The sequence below is a fragment of the Penicillium subrubescens genome (genome assembly GCF_028828155.1).
Source record: "Penicillium subrubescens strain IBT 31985 chromosome Unknown utg000003l_segment0_segment0, whole genome shotgun sequence".
Taxonomy (NCBI): domain Eukaryota; kingdom Fungi; phylum Ascomycota; class Eurotiomycetes; order Eurotiales; family Aspergillaceae; genus Penicillium; species Penicillium subrubescens.
Genome location: NW_026643153.1, coordinates 1,924,382 through 1,940,880, shown reverse-complemented (window position 1 = coordinate 1,940,880; position 16,499 = coordinate 1,924,382). Strand labels below are relative to the sequence as shown.

Sequence of the window (16,499 nt, the reverse complement as noted above, 5' to 3'; positions counted from 1 at the left end):
GATGCATTCTAGGGCATATGCACCAGCGAAAGATCGATCTTGTGGCCAGGACTGGACACAGACGTAGAAATGATACAAGCCTTAGTCTTGAGCTTTGCTTTCTGGCTTCTGCATTCTCCATACGAATCGGAGTCCTGGACCCATCCGTACCTGGAAGCTGGGGCAAATCTCCTGCCACCGCCGTGCCCTTTGCAAGTTAGCCCTAACCTCAAAGCCACAACGGGGTTTGTCTGTCCAGCCCGAGCACGAATTTCGTCTAGCACCGGACCACCAGCTGTAAGAGTGCCACTATTAGTCTGGAGAATTGAGCTTTCCCCAGATCTTGTTTTCTTAAATCGAGATCCACCTCCAGATTTTTTCCTCCTGCTAGACTTAATGGGTGTAGCGTGCTTTGGAAAGATTTTTCTTGGGGTTATCTTGCTTGTATGGTTTACTCGCGGGTTGGCCAATGAGTGAGGGTGTTTCTGGCCTGTGGACCTGCGAGGTAGTCGTTTTACTCTAGATGATTGCTATCTTGTCTTGAGTGTTAGTTGGCTGTCTTTGAGATTGGTTTTCTCTGTAGGAGAAATCGCTATTAGTTAGCCAGTCAAGCTTAATCAAAGTACATGTTCACTACCAACTCTTATGGAGACCTTTTGATGAAATAAGAGCATTTTGACACCATGAGCAAGATCAGCACAATCCATACCTTGAAGGGGTCATAGACCATCAAACATTACTGTTCTTCATATACTTTTCTTCACCAGACTTCATCCTGGAAACTCGATAACCAAGTCAAGCCTATCCTATTTCTTGTTTGGCAACTTTTCTACCGAAGACATCTAATAAATACGACTAAAGTCCTTATCATTCTACCTCAATGCTTTATACTGCCTCAGCACCGCTTTGAATCCTAGTTTTGTCGTAAAGATCACAAGATTAACAATTCATCACTATTTTACCAGAGCTACAAGATTCTCTGTATAGCGCATTGCTATGCTCAGAGAGATTAGGACTGTATGGTGTGCTTTACGCAATGAACTCCATGATTCAGAATGATGCTGCTAGGTAAAGTGCTTGAAGAGCGAGCTACTGTATTACTCGAGGAGCTGGAGCTCTCCACCTGTTCACATGTCTTATCGAAAAAGGTTTTCTCTCGAGTGGCCTGGCATTTACTCGAAGATGAAAAGCATCTATTCAATAGGAGCATCTTGTACATACCAGACAGTGAATATGGATTCTTTGCCAGGGAGAAGTTGAGAAAGGTTTTACGGTCTCGATGACATTCGGTGCTCTAAGGTCTGCGTTACCATTTTGTTTCCTCTCAAACACGATGATATTGCAGCCATAATCAGCGCTCGTGATTTTACGTGTCTTGGAAAGGTCCTCCATGTCCAGGACCCGTTTCTAGAAATCTATGGAGTCGAGAAATAGTTACCAACAGACTTAAAGCCCTTTGAATGTTGCGTCTAATTGTTAAAAATAAGGAGATTTGTTGACTTTCCACCAGCTACGAGGTCTAAGCATTCACCAAGAGAGCTATTTGCCAGCATTTTTCCTGGCCTTTCGGGATTACAGGGATGCTAATCTTGAATTTGTGCTCTTTGTACAAATATTTGTGCAGCGCTTATACTTTTAGTAAAGATCCTACGAAGTCGAATAAGCCGTTAAGGACTCTCAAGTGGGATATAGTGGGGAAGTGGATTCGCATACAAGAAAATGAAGTCGAGAAGCCATTCTGCTTGATAATCAATCTCAATTAGGTCTTCGATACCAGAGAGCTGGAAAGTACAAAAGAGCGCACACCCAATCAACCCTATACATTCAAATTATTTTCTAACTCCTCACAACGAAGAAAGTCGAGATCAGAACCAAGATGCCGCTCACTCGACAAACCGTGCTCCTGGTGTGTAAACATCCACAGCCACCAAAAATGGTTAAACTAACACATCATATAGACTGGAGCATCAATGGGAATCGGCGAGGCAATCGAAAAGCCCTGGCTTAGGAAGGTGCAAACTTGATCCTTCTCTCTCGCTCAGAAGTATGCACCACAAAACCCGCCAACTATTACATACAGCAAACTAACGTCCTATCCCAGGACAAACTAGCCAAGCTCAAAGACGCGCTCCTCCAACAATACCCCAACATCAAAGTCACCTATCGATCCGCAGACGTAGGAAACCACGAAGAAGTCGACACCGCCTTTCCCCGGAGAGGCAGTTTATCATTCCAATAAAGCTGCTCAGGAAGCTTTTACGAAGGCGCTGCGGAATGAGTTGGTGGGGACTAATATCAAGGTTCTTGCGCTGAGGCCGGGGCGTGTGGCGACGAATTTCCATTCGCAGAGGGTTGGGCATGATAGGGAGATGCATGAGGAGTTTTTTGAGGGTTATGAGTGAGTTTTTAATGGTGGTACGGTGTATGGGTATTGTTGGAGAAAGCTGATTTTATGTTTACGACAGGCCGTTGGTGTCTGAGGACATTGCCGAGGCTGCGGTTTACATGCTGAATCAACCTCTTAAGGTTTCTATTAAGGCATTGGATGTTGTTTCATCAGGTATGTGATCCATATCCAGACTAAAATAAACGGTTGATGTAAACTGACACTTCCAAGCTCAACGATCCCTTAATGTGTTTGATCGCAAGTGGAATGAGCGGCTCGGCAAATAAGCACCATCCGCTGCACACCCTGCTCGACGCCTTAAGGTTGTGCTCGAGAAATTGATCCAACAGAAAGCATTTCCCCACGGCAACGCCTGTGGAGAATCTGGTATTTGATGGTAAAGTACATGAATAGACAAGAGAATCACAGTCGAAGGAAATATATATGCGGCATCAAGCTCCCCAATGCCGACGAGGGCGTATCCATATCAGAGAACAAAATGTACACGATAGGTTATGTTAAAGGCAGGACAAGAATGAGAAAAAAAGATCACATCTCGTGTCAATATCTCAGATATAGCTCACTTTCACACCCATTCCAACGGTACCCTTAACCTTCTGCCACGCCGAGCCCGTGATCCGTCGAACTCGTTCGCGCACGTCCTGCCGGCTCATAGCCATTAGGATACCAAGTACAAAGAGCAAGGTACGTGCTATTGAAAGCGGGTTGCCAGACACGCTTTGAATAATCTTCTTGAACAGATTGCGCAGCATGGTCGCCGCAGCCCGCGTTTGGCTTCGAGATTCGGGTTTGACCTGCTTCTTTGAGCCTTTGGAGTTTGACGAGGAGAGGGCTGTCCGGGAGCTAGATTTGCCGCTCGGCGTTGGCTTGTCTGACGGTTTAGACCCCTTGGCCTTGCTGCGTGGGCTACCTTTCTCAATCCCGTAGTCCACTTCACTCGTATTGCGCTTGTGGCCATTTGTTTGGGCGGCTGCTGCTTTCGCGGCTTCTTCCTCGGCTTGCCGACGCTCGTCATCACGCTGGCGCTCAAGTTCTGCATCTTTCTGGCGTTGAAGCTCGGCCGCACGCATTTCACCTCGTTCCTTTTCTTCCTTCAAGCCCTCTAGTGTTTGGAGGAAGAGCTCTTTCCGCTCCTCATCCAAAACCTCGCTCAGATTGATGAATTCTTGTGCATACTCCCACTCTTCGTTCCGAGGCAGCACGTGCAGAGTGAACAACTCGATGATCCGTACTCGGGCAGCCAGATCCTTCGGAGTGTCGGTTCCATTGCCAGTGGGTATGCGGTGCTGCTGAATCCCATCTGATGCATCCTGAAGACGATCTGCGAGATCTAGGTTGGGTTGCCCATAGGATGACAGGTAGGTCTCGAGACGTTGTTGGTTGAGTGACTGGGAGGAAGAGTGGTTCAGAATAAGAGTGGCCCTGGAGAATACAGTTAGCGGGCGATGATTCCGCAGCACTTTGCGGGTCGTTTGGGATCATCACTAACAAGTTGTAGACAACCTCGGCGTCCACGGAGCCTTCCCGGCTCCGGTATCCGACCTGCACAACGGTTTCCCAGATGCCACCTTCGCGTACTTGTGTCGCGATCGCTTTCCACTCTTTCTGACCAAATTGGGTCTTTCCCTCCTCTGCACCGAGATCTACAATTGCGCTGAGGAGCGTAATGTAGAGATTCCAGACCTTAATCCTCCACGTGCTGGGGGCGGTGGCGATCGGCGCAACCGCGGCGGAATGATCGCCATTGGTGAGATGTTCATCTTGGGATGCCGGGACGGTGATGATCGGTTGCAGTGAAGCAAGCGACTCCGGTAGACGTCGCGTGAGGTAGAGTTGGGAAGCTTTCTTGTAGGTCTTGGAGCAGAGCTTCGCGGGGGAGGCGGAGGCGGAGGAGGCGGAGGCGAGTTGGGTGTGAGAGGACGACATTCCGTCAGTCATTGCGATCCGGGATCGCGGGACAGAAAGCAATAGAGAATATAAAAGAGTCAAGGGGAGAAAATATGAGAGAAAAAGGCCATGAGCACGGGGAAGGAGAGATGGGAATGGGACTGGTGTTTCGGGAGAAGTGCCACAAGAGCCACTGGGGCCACTGCGATCGGCTGTCGTTTTCCCTCGGCTCGCCCAAGTCCGGGGTTGGTCACGGGATCGCCTTTCCCCGACGGGTTTCTCCATTATTCTTAACTTTGTTTTGGTCCTGGAAAGGGAAAGAGTATGATATTGAGATATGTGACAAATGACGGGTCATTTAATTGCAAATTTTATGTCAAGAACCTGCTCAATATTGATCTTTTTACTGCTCTTGAATTTTAGACTATATGCAGCATGCACTGCCTAGAGCCAAGTTGAACCCGTGGTAATGGAACATTTAGATGTCCTTGAATGCAAATTGTGATATATACGTAGATCAAGATCGATTTTAATGATATATACATGGATCAAGATTGATTTTTCATGACATACTGTTAAGTCATTCTACGGAAGTAAATCGTGCAAACGTTGAAAGAATTCTCGGACAACATCCAAATACGGATATCAGATGGTTTTAAAAGCAGCTTCCTTTCAGATTTCGCGTACCTCACGTCACTTCCCACTCGGCTAGCACTCTAGAAACGCCCATATCTCAGATGACAAATGACAATATGGTGGTCGCAGAATGTCCTTAGTATAAAGTCGCCAGCCTTTTTAACATCGTCTTTTCTTCTCTCATCCTACACTCAACACGCTGACTTTTGCCTTGCAAAACCACTAACTTACTTCCTACTATCTTCTCTTCTTCTTATATCCTACACTCAGCGTGCCTTGCATTTTATAAAGGGACCAAGCTACTTAGAGATCATTCTTCTTTCCCTCTCTCCTCTACACTCGACGCGACTTTCATCTGACAAGGCCATCAACCTGTCAACCTCATCAAGGTACGCCATGGTCTTTCTTCTCTCCCACTCCCATCCGATACTCATCAGGCACTTTCAAAAAGCATCAAGTTAGCTCGAGATCTGTCTCCTTTTCCTCACTCTTCTACACTCAACGTGACTTACAACTGATAAAGGTATCAGATTGCTTCGAGATCTTTCTTCTCTCCCATCCACACTGGACACGATTTTCGTCTGAAAGTGTCACAAACTCATCAAGGCACCAGCTTGCTTCAACATATAGATTCCTTTCTTCACTCACCCTCCTCACAAACACAGAAGCAACCACCCAGGCGACTAATCAAGGTCGCAACAACACAGACTTAGCTTTCGTCCCACCTTTCAACAACCTTCGACGCCATTTCTCCCTTCAAGCCATCCTCTCATCCGTTCTACCACACACAAGATCCATCAAAATGGATCTCACATCAGCAAACTTCGTCTCTGAGCTGCCCTGGATACTCAATGAAATCGCCTCAAGCTGCTTCGTTGCCATGGACCTCGAAATGTCTGGCATTCCCCTGTCCATCAAGCAACAGGGCCACAAATCTCTCCAAAATCACTACCAGGAAAACAAAGCGGCCGCAGAGAAGTACCAGATCCTGCAGGTTGGCTTGACGATTTGTCGCGAGGACAAAGAATCCGGTACTGTTGATTTCCTGGTCTACATTCTGTTTGTGTGTGAATTACTAACTCTAAATAGGTAGCTATCTGCTCAAACCCTACAACATCTTCCTGCATCCGTGCCTGGACCGCAATCTTAACGTTAACCGGGAGTGTACTTTCAATGGGTGGTGTATGCATGCTCCATTATTCTCCCCTTCATCACAAGACAAATTGACTAACTGGACCTAGCCATGGATTTCTTGATCGGGCACAGGTTTGATGTGGGAAAGGCATTCAGCAGCGGTGTCCGGTATCTATCCCGGCAGGAAGAGGTCACAACGCACGAGGTAGCCGCGCGAATTTGGGCTCCCAGTCCACCAACAGAGGTCGAACGCAAGCTCCCGGATGTGGAAGACATCCAATTTGTCCAGGATGTCCGATTCAAGATCAACACCTGGATAGCTGGAGGAAAGGTAAGTCCTTTCTACCCTTTAGCGGTGCCCTAAATACCCTCCATGAAGCTAACCGATAGATCAGACACGGGGGACGCCCTTGAATATCTATCTGCGCCTCGACAATGAAGGAAAGGCTCGCCAGGGTTTGCCCATCGAGGTAAGCGCCAAGCATAGATGGGCCGTTCATACCTTGGTCAAGGACGAGTACCCAAGCCTAAAGGCACGGGGCATGCCAGATTGCGTCCAGATTGAGAAGCGCAATGGCGGTGCTATGCGCTACGGCCAAAGAATGGAAGAGAGCAGCAAGCGCATTCGAAGGCATGTTGGATTCCGTTGGATCGTGGAGGCTCTGGTCGGTGGTGATGTGAACCTCGAGCCGTCGACCTTCGAACCCCTTCTGCCAGAAGTCCGGGATCCGCTCATTGATGCAAAAGCACTCACGGAGAGGTTAAAGAGCCGCCTGAAAGAGAACCGGCCCATTATCGTAGGGCACAATTGTTTTACCGACATGATCTATTTCTATCAATGCTTCCTTGGCCCCCTTCCAGACAAGGTCGACGAGTTCATCTCCTTGATCCATGAGACCTTTCCCATTGTGATTGATACCAAGTACCTGGCGGATCAGGATTGGGACGCCGTGAATTCGTCCACCGCACTAGAGGAGCTCACCAAGAAGCTGGCCAAGATTCGTACCCCCAGAATTGGTATGTATTTCTTCTTCTCTGGAGGTTGACAGGCTGCTAATATCTCCGTAGCGATCGAGCACACGTTCTCCAAGTACTTGCGCAAGAGAAACGTCCACGAAGCAGGCTACGACAGCATGTTGACCGCAATTGCGTTCCTGAAGACGGCGACTCATATTGAGGAGGGAGGGAAGCTCCCAAAGGGAATGCGGGGACATATTGAGCACATGTCACTTAGACTTGCTTCTGCATTGACCAATCCAGTGCAGGATCTTTTCCCGAGCAAGGGTCCAATTCGCCGGAGGGGTCCATTTTACGACTTCTTTGACATAGAAGATGAAGAACAAGGACCACAGGCCGAAGAGCCTGTGCTGCAGACATCACCGCTTGCCCTCGCCGACACCGGATCGAAGGAAATCACCGAGAAGGTTCAGAACAAGTTGTTTATTCCACGCTTGGGCAGCGAATTCTGGCACACTTATGGGAATAGACTGTGTGCCTTCGCGGCTTTCGAAAGAACGGTGTATCTTGGACCGACCGAGAAGCCTGTCAACGTGATGAAGAAGACGGAGCCCAATGACGTGAACCGTGAAGCCAATCACGAGAAGGTGGTGAAGACAGGCGTGTTGATCCGCTTGGATTAGCCTGCTGGCTAACCATTTCCGTTTTTCATTTTTCATTTTTCATTTTGCATGCAAGTCCTGATTTCGCCGTTGATGGCATTATGCTATTGCAAACAAGGAGTTTGATAGAAGAGAAATTTATTTTTATTTGCTTTTACAGAATGATAACAAAGTGGTAGCAGAAGCAGTGGAATGATCTGGTACTCTCAAGCCGACTGGCTGGAATGGTGCTGAGATGTTTGCAGCAGCTATCTAACAGTACACCTTAGATATGTGAAGGTACCGCTAGCGAAAAATAGCCGCAATTCTTTCTAGACACCGCTTAATGATCGACTGGCCGTGAGGAAAATTCGAGGACAGTGACGATAAGGAAATGGGTGCCTGAAGAGAAGAAGAAGAGTTTGAGACGCGACGAACTTTTAAAGTGGCCCGTCTATACGCTAGTCCCGAATAGGTCAAGTGGGAACGTGACCACCGCTGGAACTTTTCTCGGAGACTCCAAAGGATCGCGGAAGGGAACAGAGATAATAGAGCAAGTCAATCGCCCATTGTCTCACACCGTGACAATGTCGACAGGATCCAATGGTGCCCGGCGCATGGTGTCGCTGATGCGTATGTGTTTCTACTTAGAAATGATGTTGAAAACCCTTGATACTGATGACCACGGGCACAACAGGACCATCCAAACTCGACTCTAGCGTATGCAGAAGCTGTCAAGAGTCCCTGGGTCGCCGCAACTATGCCTCTGCTGCTGCTGCTACCAGTGAAACAACGAGTACCTCCTCGCCAATCCCCTCCACTTCCTCTGCCACCAACCCTGTCTACACCATCAACGCCGGTGTGGTCCTCTCCCGCCCTCCCCAGATCACCCGCGACCTCGAGCCCTTCGAGAAAGCCTATCATTTCTACCAGAAGCGCCTGAACGAGCGTCTGGCCCTTCCTTTCACCAAATACTTCTATTTCAAGCGTGGCACACCAGCGGATGTTGACTGGAAGAACAAGATTAAGGAGCGCCGGACCCCGGCACGCGACATTGGCAAGTATAACGCGTACGACAGCGATGCATGGAACGATGAGCTGCTCCTTGGATCCAAGGAGGCTGAGCCTGAATACCAGGTGGAAGCGCTGGTTCAAGATGCCGAGTCCACGGCCAATGCCACCTCGCAGGATACCAGCAAGAAGGAGGAGATCCCGCGGCCATTCTCCCGGGTGACGGAGGCGGACAAGAAGGGTGATCACAAGAGCCTGAACCGATTGTTGTCTCGGACTTTGTACTTGCTGGTCCAGTCGAAGGAGGGTTACTGGAAGTTCCCCAGTTTGCCCATCGAGGGAGATGAGACTCTGCGCGAGGTGAGTGTCTACACTGGATGACAATTCAAGGGTTCCTCCAAGCTTTTGCTAACATGGGCTTCTGCTCTGATTAGGCTGCCGAACGCACCCTCTCCCAAACCGCTGGTGTCAATATGAACACCTGGATGGTCGGTTTCCACCCCGCCGGTCACCACGTCTACAACAACCGCAAGCCCCACGTCGACCAGGCCACTGGTGCCACGATCCACGGCGAGAAGACCTTCTTCATGAAGACTCGCATCATGGCCGGTCAGGCTGATCTCTCCGCAAGCAAGGAGCAGCTGAAGGATTTCAAGTGGCTGTCGAAGGATGAGCTCCCGCAATATGTGCTGCCCCAGTACTACAGCAACATTAAGAACATGCTGGCCGACCGGTAAACGGCTATTCAGAGGGCGTCCATCCAGTCCAACAAATTGTTACCAGCGCTGATCGTACGGACGTTGGTCAATCATTTTGAAAACGTGTATGAACAGCAGGGGAGCGAAAGCATCGCGCGAGGTCATCTCAGCCAGGATATGGTGATTTTTTACTTCCTGGCACGAAGCGTTATCAGCAACGCACTGCATATACTCTTACCGCGCATGCCATGTATAACTAGATATCTCTTTTCTTCTCATTGTACTGTCAATCGAATTCATTTCCTCGAAGAATCTCATCGAGTACTCCGTCCTAAACTCCAAGCGCCATGCGCCATGCCGTAGAAAACAATGCCCGATAAATCACACCAAGTCAACTCCCCATGAACTGATTACTTCAGATTGAACTTCTGTCCCTGCACGACAGGCTGGTCCTTGGCTGACTTGCCAGCCAAGTTCTTCCCACACATTGGACAAGCTAAAACGAAATTGGTCAACTCGATATATCCTTGAAAAGAACCGATTCGCATAACACGTACCATTCTTCTTATAAGCACAACGCTGACAAAACTTCCTCCCCTGCTCAGTCTTGGTCTTGCACTGCTCGCAAGACGAAGAATAAGCCGCATACGGATTCTTAGCCTTTGCGCTGAGAAGTTTACTCTAAAACAACACGTTAGTAGCAGCTCATAATCAAATCTCCCCACGGACAATCCAAAAGCCATAAGAGAAATACAAGCCATACCTTGCCCACACCCGTTGCGCCCAGCGTTGGCTTGCTTTTCCCTTTATCAGCCGAGGACCCGCCTAGCGTAGTCGCCGGCGAGCCGTAGTACATATCATTCTTGCGCTTGACGCCCGGCGTGGCGAGCTCGGTGGCTTTGAGTTTTTTCTGGCACTTTGCGCAGACCATGGTTGTTTGAGTCTGGTTGATGCTGGGAGTTGACGATATTGGGGGTTGAAATGTCGGAGATGATGTTATCCGCCACCGCCTGAGGTTGATGCCAAGACTTTGACGGAGGCGAGGATGGTGAGTGAGGGAGTGGATAATCTTTAGAACACTGGATACTTTCGCTTTTTATGCCTAGGTATGGAGGTGAATTGTCTATTGTCTTGGTTGGCTGACTTTATTAGAAGGATATACGCTGAGTACCGGCTAGTAGGAATCTTGTTATAGCTACTCAGCAATTCTACCGTGGTTCTTAGTTCTATAGCAAACTTTGGAATAACAACCAGATATAAACATGATATAAACACAGATTTAACTCAAAAGAGAAAGGAAGACTGGTTATCTTAATCCTGGATAGGAAACAGATTTCAAAATGAAGTCTCTCTTTCTGTCTCTTTCGACACCTGGGCGGAATCCATCTCCCGTGGAGGTAGGATCATGTCGTAGTCGATAATAGCCTTGCTAATATTTTTGGTCAAAGTCCGAACCAACTCTTCAGTGGCAACTGGACCACAAGGATCGTTCAAGGTCGAAAGGATTAACTCTCTCTGCCTCTCTCCAAGGACACCGAAATAATACTCATCCATTGCCTCAACTCGATCTGTCGCCAAGGCAGTCCCTGCTACAGTCGAACGTGTGTCCCCCTTGCCGTATGCGCCACACTGTGGTGGAATCGCATCTGAGACCTGAGGATTTCTTGTCGAAAGAAACCCTTTGCCTGGTTGGATGGTCTTATGATACAGACACAAAAGACACACTCCATGGATGGCGTCATAGGGGTTGACCTCGAAGGGTTTCTCTGACACCTTCAATGGAAAGAGCGAGGGAATTGCCTTCATCAGGCGACAAGCGTACCACATGCTGAAGAAGTTCGCTTGTTCACCGGCACCAAATGTTTTCGGATAGTCGGGACGGCTTTCCTTGGCCAGTATATCAAGGAACTTGCGTTTGTGGATTAGTTCTTAGATCTCCTTGCGGTTGATGATGGGAGCATCAAGATCCTCATCTTTCGCAATCCAGCCGTACTTGTCATTCTCGTGGAATTTGTAATATTCCATGGCGGGAAGAGGCGGGCAGTGATAAAGCCTGCACGGGTGTTGTGATGGGTGAAGTATAGTGAAAGGTAGCAGAGAGACCGTGTGAATTGAAGATGAAGTTTGTCAACTAGACAAGGTATTGACCTTGAGTTTTGTGAGATCCGTGCTTTAGTCCGTCTCCCTCTGAGACAGACCTGAGTTGTAAAGTGGGACCAAGGCCGTAAGAATACCTCTGATCCAAATTCCTGCTGTCATTATATCATCCCGAGCACCAATGGTTTGAAATGCCAATCATCAAGGCTGATCTCAAACCACACCACCATGACTCTCTGCCGGTCTTTGCATCATGCCAATTTCAACCTCGTCCGGTCGACTTCTCACATCCCCATCCCCATCAACCTCAACGTCCTCCTTCTCAGCAATCCGCGCATGCCACCGACGAAACAACTGCACAAAAAATTGCGCCACACAAATTTGCTCCGTGGTATAAAGCAGCACAGGTACTGAAGTTTTAGCCTTAGTATAAAAATCCACCGGTGCCCACATGGCATATAACAACGGCAGGCCCAGAGCAGTACTTTTCGCTGGAGAACAGAAACACACTGCGATCGTTTCTTCGGGGGGCATGCTCTTCAAGATGGGTTGGAACCAACGATGATTGAGGAGAAACTTGGGTGGTCGGGAGCTGAAGAAGGATATTACTGTGAGGGCGATGTAGAGGGCGATGTTGAAGAGGACCACGAAGATGATGCTTTGGGCGGAGAGGCTTTGGAGAGCGCCTGTTGCAAAGCAGGAGGAGAATGTTGTCCTGGGGTATTGTCAGTACAGACTGTAGAATGCCTGATAGGATTGGTAGTGACGGTACTTGCCACTTGGGATACTAACCAAATCAATAGCAACATACAAGCACTCGCCAGTTTCGGCAACTTCGTCTTCTGTATAAACCACGCCGTCCGTTCAGGCCAAGTCCACCGAATCAACTGTCCCACAAACAAAGGCAGTAACACACTCAACCCCAACTGCTGAAAAACATGTTTATACATAATCTCCAAACTCCCACCCCCATACCTCCAAGTATCAAACTCGGCCGATTTAGGCAAGAGAGTCACCGTCCACACAGCCGTCACGAACGGGCCCAGTACATTCGCCAGCACCACCTCCACCAACGCGGCGGCATCATCACCACCCGCCGCTCTCGTCATAACCACATTCGACGCGATCGTCGTCGGAATACAAGCCGTGAGAATATACCCCGCCAATACAGCCCGATCAATATGTCCCGCTGGATCAGCCGCGAGAATGATATGCACGACGGCAAGCACTAGCGCGGGGATGAGCAGGAAAGAAATCACCTGGACGAGGACGTGTAGTCGCCAATTCAGGAATTGTTTGAATAGTTTTTGCCGCGGGATGCTAAGGCCTGATATTAGGAAGATGATGGCTATTACACCGTAGAGAACGGTGTATTCGCTTCGGATTACACCGCCGTCTGTTTTGGCTATGTCTGGGAAAAGATATGCTAGGGCACAGGCAATGCCCATTCCGATTAGGAGCCATTGGCGGAGGATCATGATTGATATTTGTTTGAGGGCTGTGAGGAGGCGATCGCCGACTCGGCGGGGACTTGGATTGGGTGCTGCTATCGTGGAGTCCTCCATGATGATCTGGTCTGGGATTACATATCACTTCGGAGCCAAATATGTAGTGAAGGTGCTGTGAGCCTCTGGTGGCTTCAGTCGATGCTGGTCGAACTTGAAGTGGTGAAAAGCGAGCATCTTTGCAGGAATCGCGCGATCGGATTTGGTCCGAGTATCTGCGGAGATGGTAGCGGCGGTTCGTTCAGGCGTATCATTTTACATTCTACAGTCAACCAGAATCATAGGCATAGCCATTATCAGGTAGTATACTTGAAAAGAAGGAAACACTGTATTAGTTCTCTCCAGTTCGCAATATACTAACGATCAATATGTTAAATTCGAAACTCTACGGAGTATACTCGGACCGTCCTAAACGGGATTCCACGCCGAAATCGGGTACCCGACCTGAGGCCGACCGTCGGGGGGCGAGTCACGAGTGACCATGACCGGCATGTGAAGTGTTCAGCACATGCTGATGATGCAATGCGTCAAGCAGTGGCTTGTGAGAGGACAGGATACTGGAATGACTATGATGGATTGTTTCTAATTAATATTCTTGCTTTAAATTCGTTGTACAATTACTATTGACCAGCACAACTGCGCTCAACGGTTGACTATCCGTTGGAATTGTGGGTAAAACATTCAACCGCCAGAAGCTGCCGATGTTCGCTATGAATCTAAGTTCAAATACCAGCTACAAGTACTCCCCTCCGTCCCTCCGCGGAGGAGAATAATATCTCGTCAGATGACCTATACTTATTTTCCTAGAAACCATGATTTCTTCTGCCAGTGGCATCTGACTCAGAATGTATCCAATAGGATGACCTAGGCTTTAGAGAGGGGGAGTTAGTACTAAGACTGCCTGCCTGCCTACTTTACTGTTAAAGTGAACCTCGGCTGAGGGGAGCTGGGCGGCTAGTCCGAAATCTCCCGGGGCCCCAGAAGTGCTGTTGCTTCTTAGCGGAATTCGCTGCGATTTACGGACCTTTAGAACAATAGGCTAGGCAATTTAGGCGGGTGTTCCTATTATTGCACGATGGGTTGCGGGTACTACTGGGTGCTCCATAGTGTCAGTAGGTCCGGAGTAATTCAGCTCCCCCGAAACCGACCCCCCCTTAACGAAGACTGGGGAAAAGGGCAAGACCCGCGTATAAACGAGAAGAAATTTATACATGGGTAGTGTCTGTGTGAGAAGTCTAATATTCATCAATAGTGATGCACTTAACTATATACAGTAATATACTTGTTATCTATGTAATTTAAACATTCGAGGGTATGACGACACAGTCACCCAAATAGAGTCATGCATGTGAAGTTCAGATCATTTGAAGATCTGGGGGAAGGAAAAGAATGGGCGGTGCCGCCGTTCAGGGCCGTGGAGAGACAGTCATCCGCTCTTGTTCCCGAAGGCCTCGGGATTGGGGAAATTCCTCACTAAAGATCAATTGATGGACCAGATTACTCCGTATAAGAATTGCCGAATAAACCCTCGGCGGGTATTCTCGTCTTTAGTCTGATACTTTTCTTTTCCTTTACTTCTCTCTTCCTCTCCTCTCTTTTCTTTTTTATTTCTCTTTTCGTGGTACGGTAAAGGAATCCAGTTAAAAGTTCACTTCCGCTCGTCCAGCTCTTCTTCCTCCGCTTCCCCGTCATAGCTACCAGAAACCATCTTCCCCCACACAACGTTTCTTGGAACTCCGCCACTTCGACCGAGCTGCAATTCTCCTCGGTTCATTTAGAAACAAGAAGAGAAAGGAAGAAAGAGACAATCATCTCTTCAATCTCTTCAAATCGCATATTCACAACATCTTTGTTTTCTGTTGTGATTGTCCAGCTTCGGCTTCTATTCCGGCAACGGTATACTTCCGACTCCCTCCGCAGTGTCTCCGCGATTTTCGGCACTCGACTTTTTTGACGAAGCCCCGAATTGAAGACCAATTCGTGGTCTTGGGATTAGTCGCGCAAAAGAGAGTTTGAAGAACCTTTTGGGTGTATATATCATATACAATTCGTGATCGATTTACATCATGTCTGCCAAAACTGCAAATGGCAATAAGAGGGCCTCGCCCGCGGTCAACCTGATCGGTAGAGCTCCCCTTGATCAAGTCCCGGGAGATTGTGCGCAAATGCTAACAATTGTGTGCTATAGCTGGTGGTGCTGCTGGTATGATGGAGGCTCTCGTCTGCCATCCTCTGGACACGATCAAGGTCCGCATGCAGCTCTCGCGGAGAGCTACGGCCCCTGGTGTAAGTACCTCGAAACATTCAATTGCGCAATGCGATTTCTAACCATTATGTTTTCGCAATGAACAGGTCAAGCCCCGTGGTTTCGTGGCCACTGGTGCCGAGATTGTGCGCAAGGAGACCGGTCTGGGTCTGTACAAGGGACTGGGTGCCGTGTTGGGAGGTATCATTCCCAAGATGGCCATCCGATTCACCTCCTACGAGTCGTACAAGGCTGCTCTCGCCGATAAGGAGACTGGCGCGGTCACCAGCAAGGCCACCTTCCTTGGTAAGTCCAAAAGAAAGCCTTCCGAATAATCTGTGACCAATTAGCTCATTCTTCTCTCTCACATTATAGCTGGTCTCGCCGCTGGTGTGACCGAAGCCGTCGCCGTCGTCAACCCCATGGAAGTCGTCAAGATCCGTCTCCAAGCCCAACACCACAGTCTGGCCGACCCCCTCGATGCCCCCAAGTACCGCAGCGCCCCGCACGCTCTCTTCACCATCATCCGCGAAGAAGGTTTCAGCGTCTTGTACCGCGGTGTCTCCCTCACAGCCCTGCGCCAGGGAACCAACCAAGCCGCCAACTTCACCGCATACACCGAGCTCAAGGCTGCCCTGCAACGTGCCCAGCCTGAATTCGCCGACGCCCAGCTCCCCTCCTACCAGACCACCCTCATCGGTCTGATCTCCGGTGCCGTCGGTCCCTTCTCCAACGCCCCCATCGATACTATCAAGACCCGTCTGCAAAAAACTCGCGCCGAGCCCGGCCAGTCTGCTGTGACTCGTATTATGGTCATTGCTAAGGATATGTTCAAGACTGAGGGTGCGCGTGCTTTCTATAAGGGTATTACCCCTCGTGTGATGCGTGTGGCTCCTGGTCAGGCTGTCACGTTCACTGTGTATGAGTTCCTTAAGGGTAAATTGGAGAAGTCCAACTGGGCCTTTGTGGGTGGTTCATTTGAGGAGTAAGAAAGGAACTGTTGAAATGGACATTCAAGAAAGAGGTAGCCAAGGCTTGTTGGTTGTGGGAAGCTTGTGATACCATACCAAGCATGGTGGCGTTGCGTTGTTGATTTTGTCATTTTTTTTTGCCAGCGTGGGCTTTGGATACCCGCGAGAGACTGTGCTCTTTAGAGGCAGGCCAGTCGGAACATTTTCTGTATATATTCTGGTTTCCTTGAGTTTTGTGTATACCACAGTGTTGGATCAGTCTTTCTTCCGATTTGAGACCATCGAGTTGGTCACTCGTAGATGTTAAAAAGTAAAATGTACAGGGTCGAGA

The 16,499-nt window shown here is 48.9% G+C and overlaps 7 protein-coding genes across 7 annotated transcripts; 4 read left to right on the top strand and 3 right to left on the bottom strand.

Moving 5' to 3' along the window:
* Window positions 1-1,855: 1,855 nt before the first annotated feature.
* Window positions 1,856-2,652, top strand: N7473_004735 (SDR family oxidoreductase; the record flags this gene model as incomplete). Its single annotated transcript, XM_057150675.1, has 6 exons — window positions 1,856-1,885; window positions 1,938-1,991; window positions 2,081-2,173; window positions 2,229-2,377; window positions 2,445-2,539; window positions 2,597-2,652. 6 exons carry the CDS (start codon window positions 1,856-1,858, stop codon window positions 2,650-2,652), a joined length of 477 nt encoding a protein of 158 aa, XP_057010785.1.
* A 282-nt stretch (window positions 2,653-2,934) lies between these two features.
* On the bottom strand, window positions 2,935-4,324 carry pex26 (the record flags this gene model as incomplete). Its single annotated transcript, XM_057150674.1, has 2 exons — window positions 2,935-3,808; window positions 3,876-4,324. 2 exons carry the CDS (start codon window positions 4,322-4,324, stop codon window positions 2,935-2,937), a joined length of 1,323 nt encoding a protein of 440 aa, XP_057010784.1.
* Window positions 4,325-5,711: 1,387 nt separating this feature from the next.
* N7473_004733 (CAF1 family ribonuclease) lies at window positions 5,712-7,683 on the top strand (the record flags this gene model as incomplete). The annotated part of the gene is made up of 5 exons (XM_057150673.1): window positions 5,712-5,940; window positions 5,999-6,091; window positions 6,151-6,374; window positions 6,439-7,060; window positions 7,112-7,683. The coding sequence occupies 5 exons, from the start codon at window positions 5,712-5,714 to the stop codon at window positions 7,681-7,683; spliced, it is 1,740 nt and encodes a 579-aa protein (XP_057010783.1).
* Window positions 7,684-8,228: 545 nt separating this feature from the next.
* Window positions 8,229-9,389, top strand: N7473_004732 (mitochondrial 54S ribosomal protein mL46; the record flags this gene model as incomplete). The annotated part of the gene is made up of 3 exons (XM_057150672.1): window positions 8,229-8,274; window positions 8,339-9,012; window positions 9,087-9,389. The coding sequence occupies 3 exons, from the start codon at window positions 8,229-8,231 to the stop codon at window positions 9,387-9,389; spliced, it is 1,023 nt and encodes a 340-aa protein (XP_057010782.1).
* A 275-nt stretch (window positions 9,390-9,664) lies between these two features.
* N7473_004731 (cysteine-rich PDZ-binding protein) lies at window positions 9,665-10,316 on the bottom strand. Its single transcript, XM_057150671.1, has 3 exons — window positions 10,114-10,316; window positions 9,908-10,031; window positions 9,665-9,846 (listed from the first exon to the last, which is right to left on the bottom strand). The coding sequence occupies exons 1-3, from the start codon at window positions 10,279-10,281 to the stop codon at window positions 9,761-9,763; spliced, it is 378 nt and encodes a 125-aa protein (XP_057010781.1). The 5' UTR covers window positions 10,282-10,316; the 3' UTR covers window positions 9,665-9,760.
* A 1,344-nt stretch (window positions 10,317-11,660) lies between these two features.
* N7473_004730 (uncharacterized protein) lies at window positions 11,661-13,012 on the bottom strand (the record flags this gene model as incomplete). The annotated part of the gene is made up of 2 exons (XM_057150670.1): window positions 11,661-12,162; window positions 12,240-13,012. The coding sequence occupies 2 exons, from the start codon at window positions 13,010-13,012 to the stop codon at window positions 11,661-11,663; spliced, it is 1,275 nt and encodes a 424-aa protein (XP_057010780.1).
* Window positions 13,013-14,443: 1,431 nt separating this feature from the next.
* On the top strand, window positions 14,444-16,411 carry N7473_004729 (putative succinate:fumarate antiporter (Acr1)). Its single transcript, XM_057150669.1, has 4 exons — window positions 14,444-15,076; window positions 15,141-15,238; window positions 15,305-15,503; window positions 15,573-16,411. Exons 1-4 carry the CDS (start codon window positions 15,019-15,021, stop codon window positions 16,184-16,186), a joined length of 969 nt encoding a protein of 322 aa, XP_057010779.1. The 5' UTR covers window positions 14,444-15,018; the 3' UTR covers window positions 16,187-16,411.
* The last annotated feature ends 88 nt before the right edge of the window (window positions 16,412-16,499 follow it).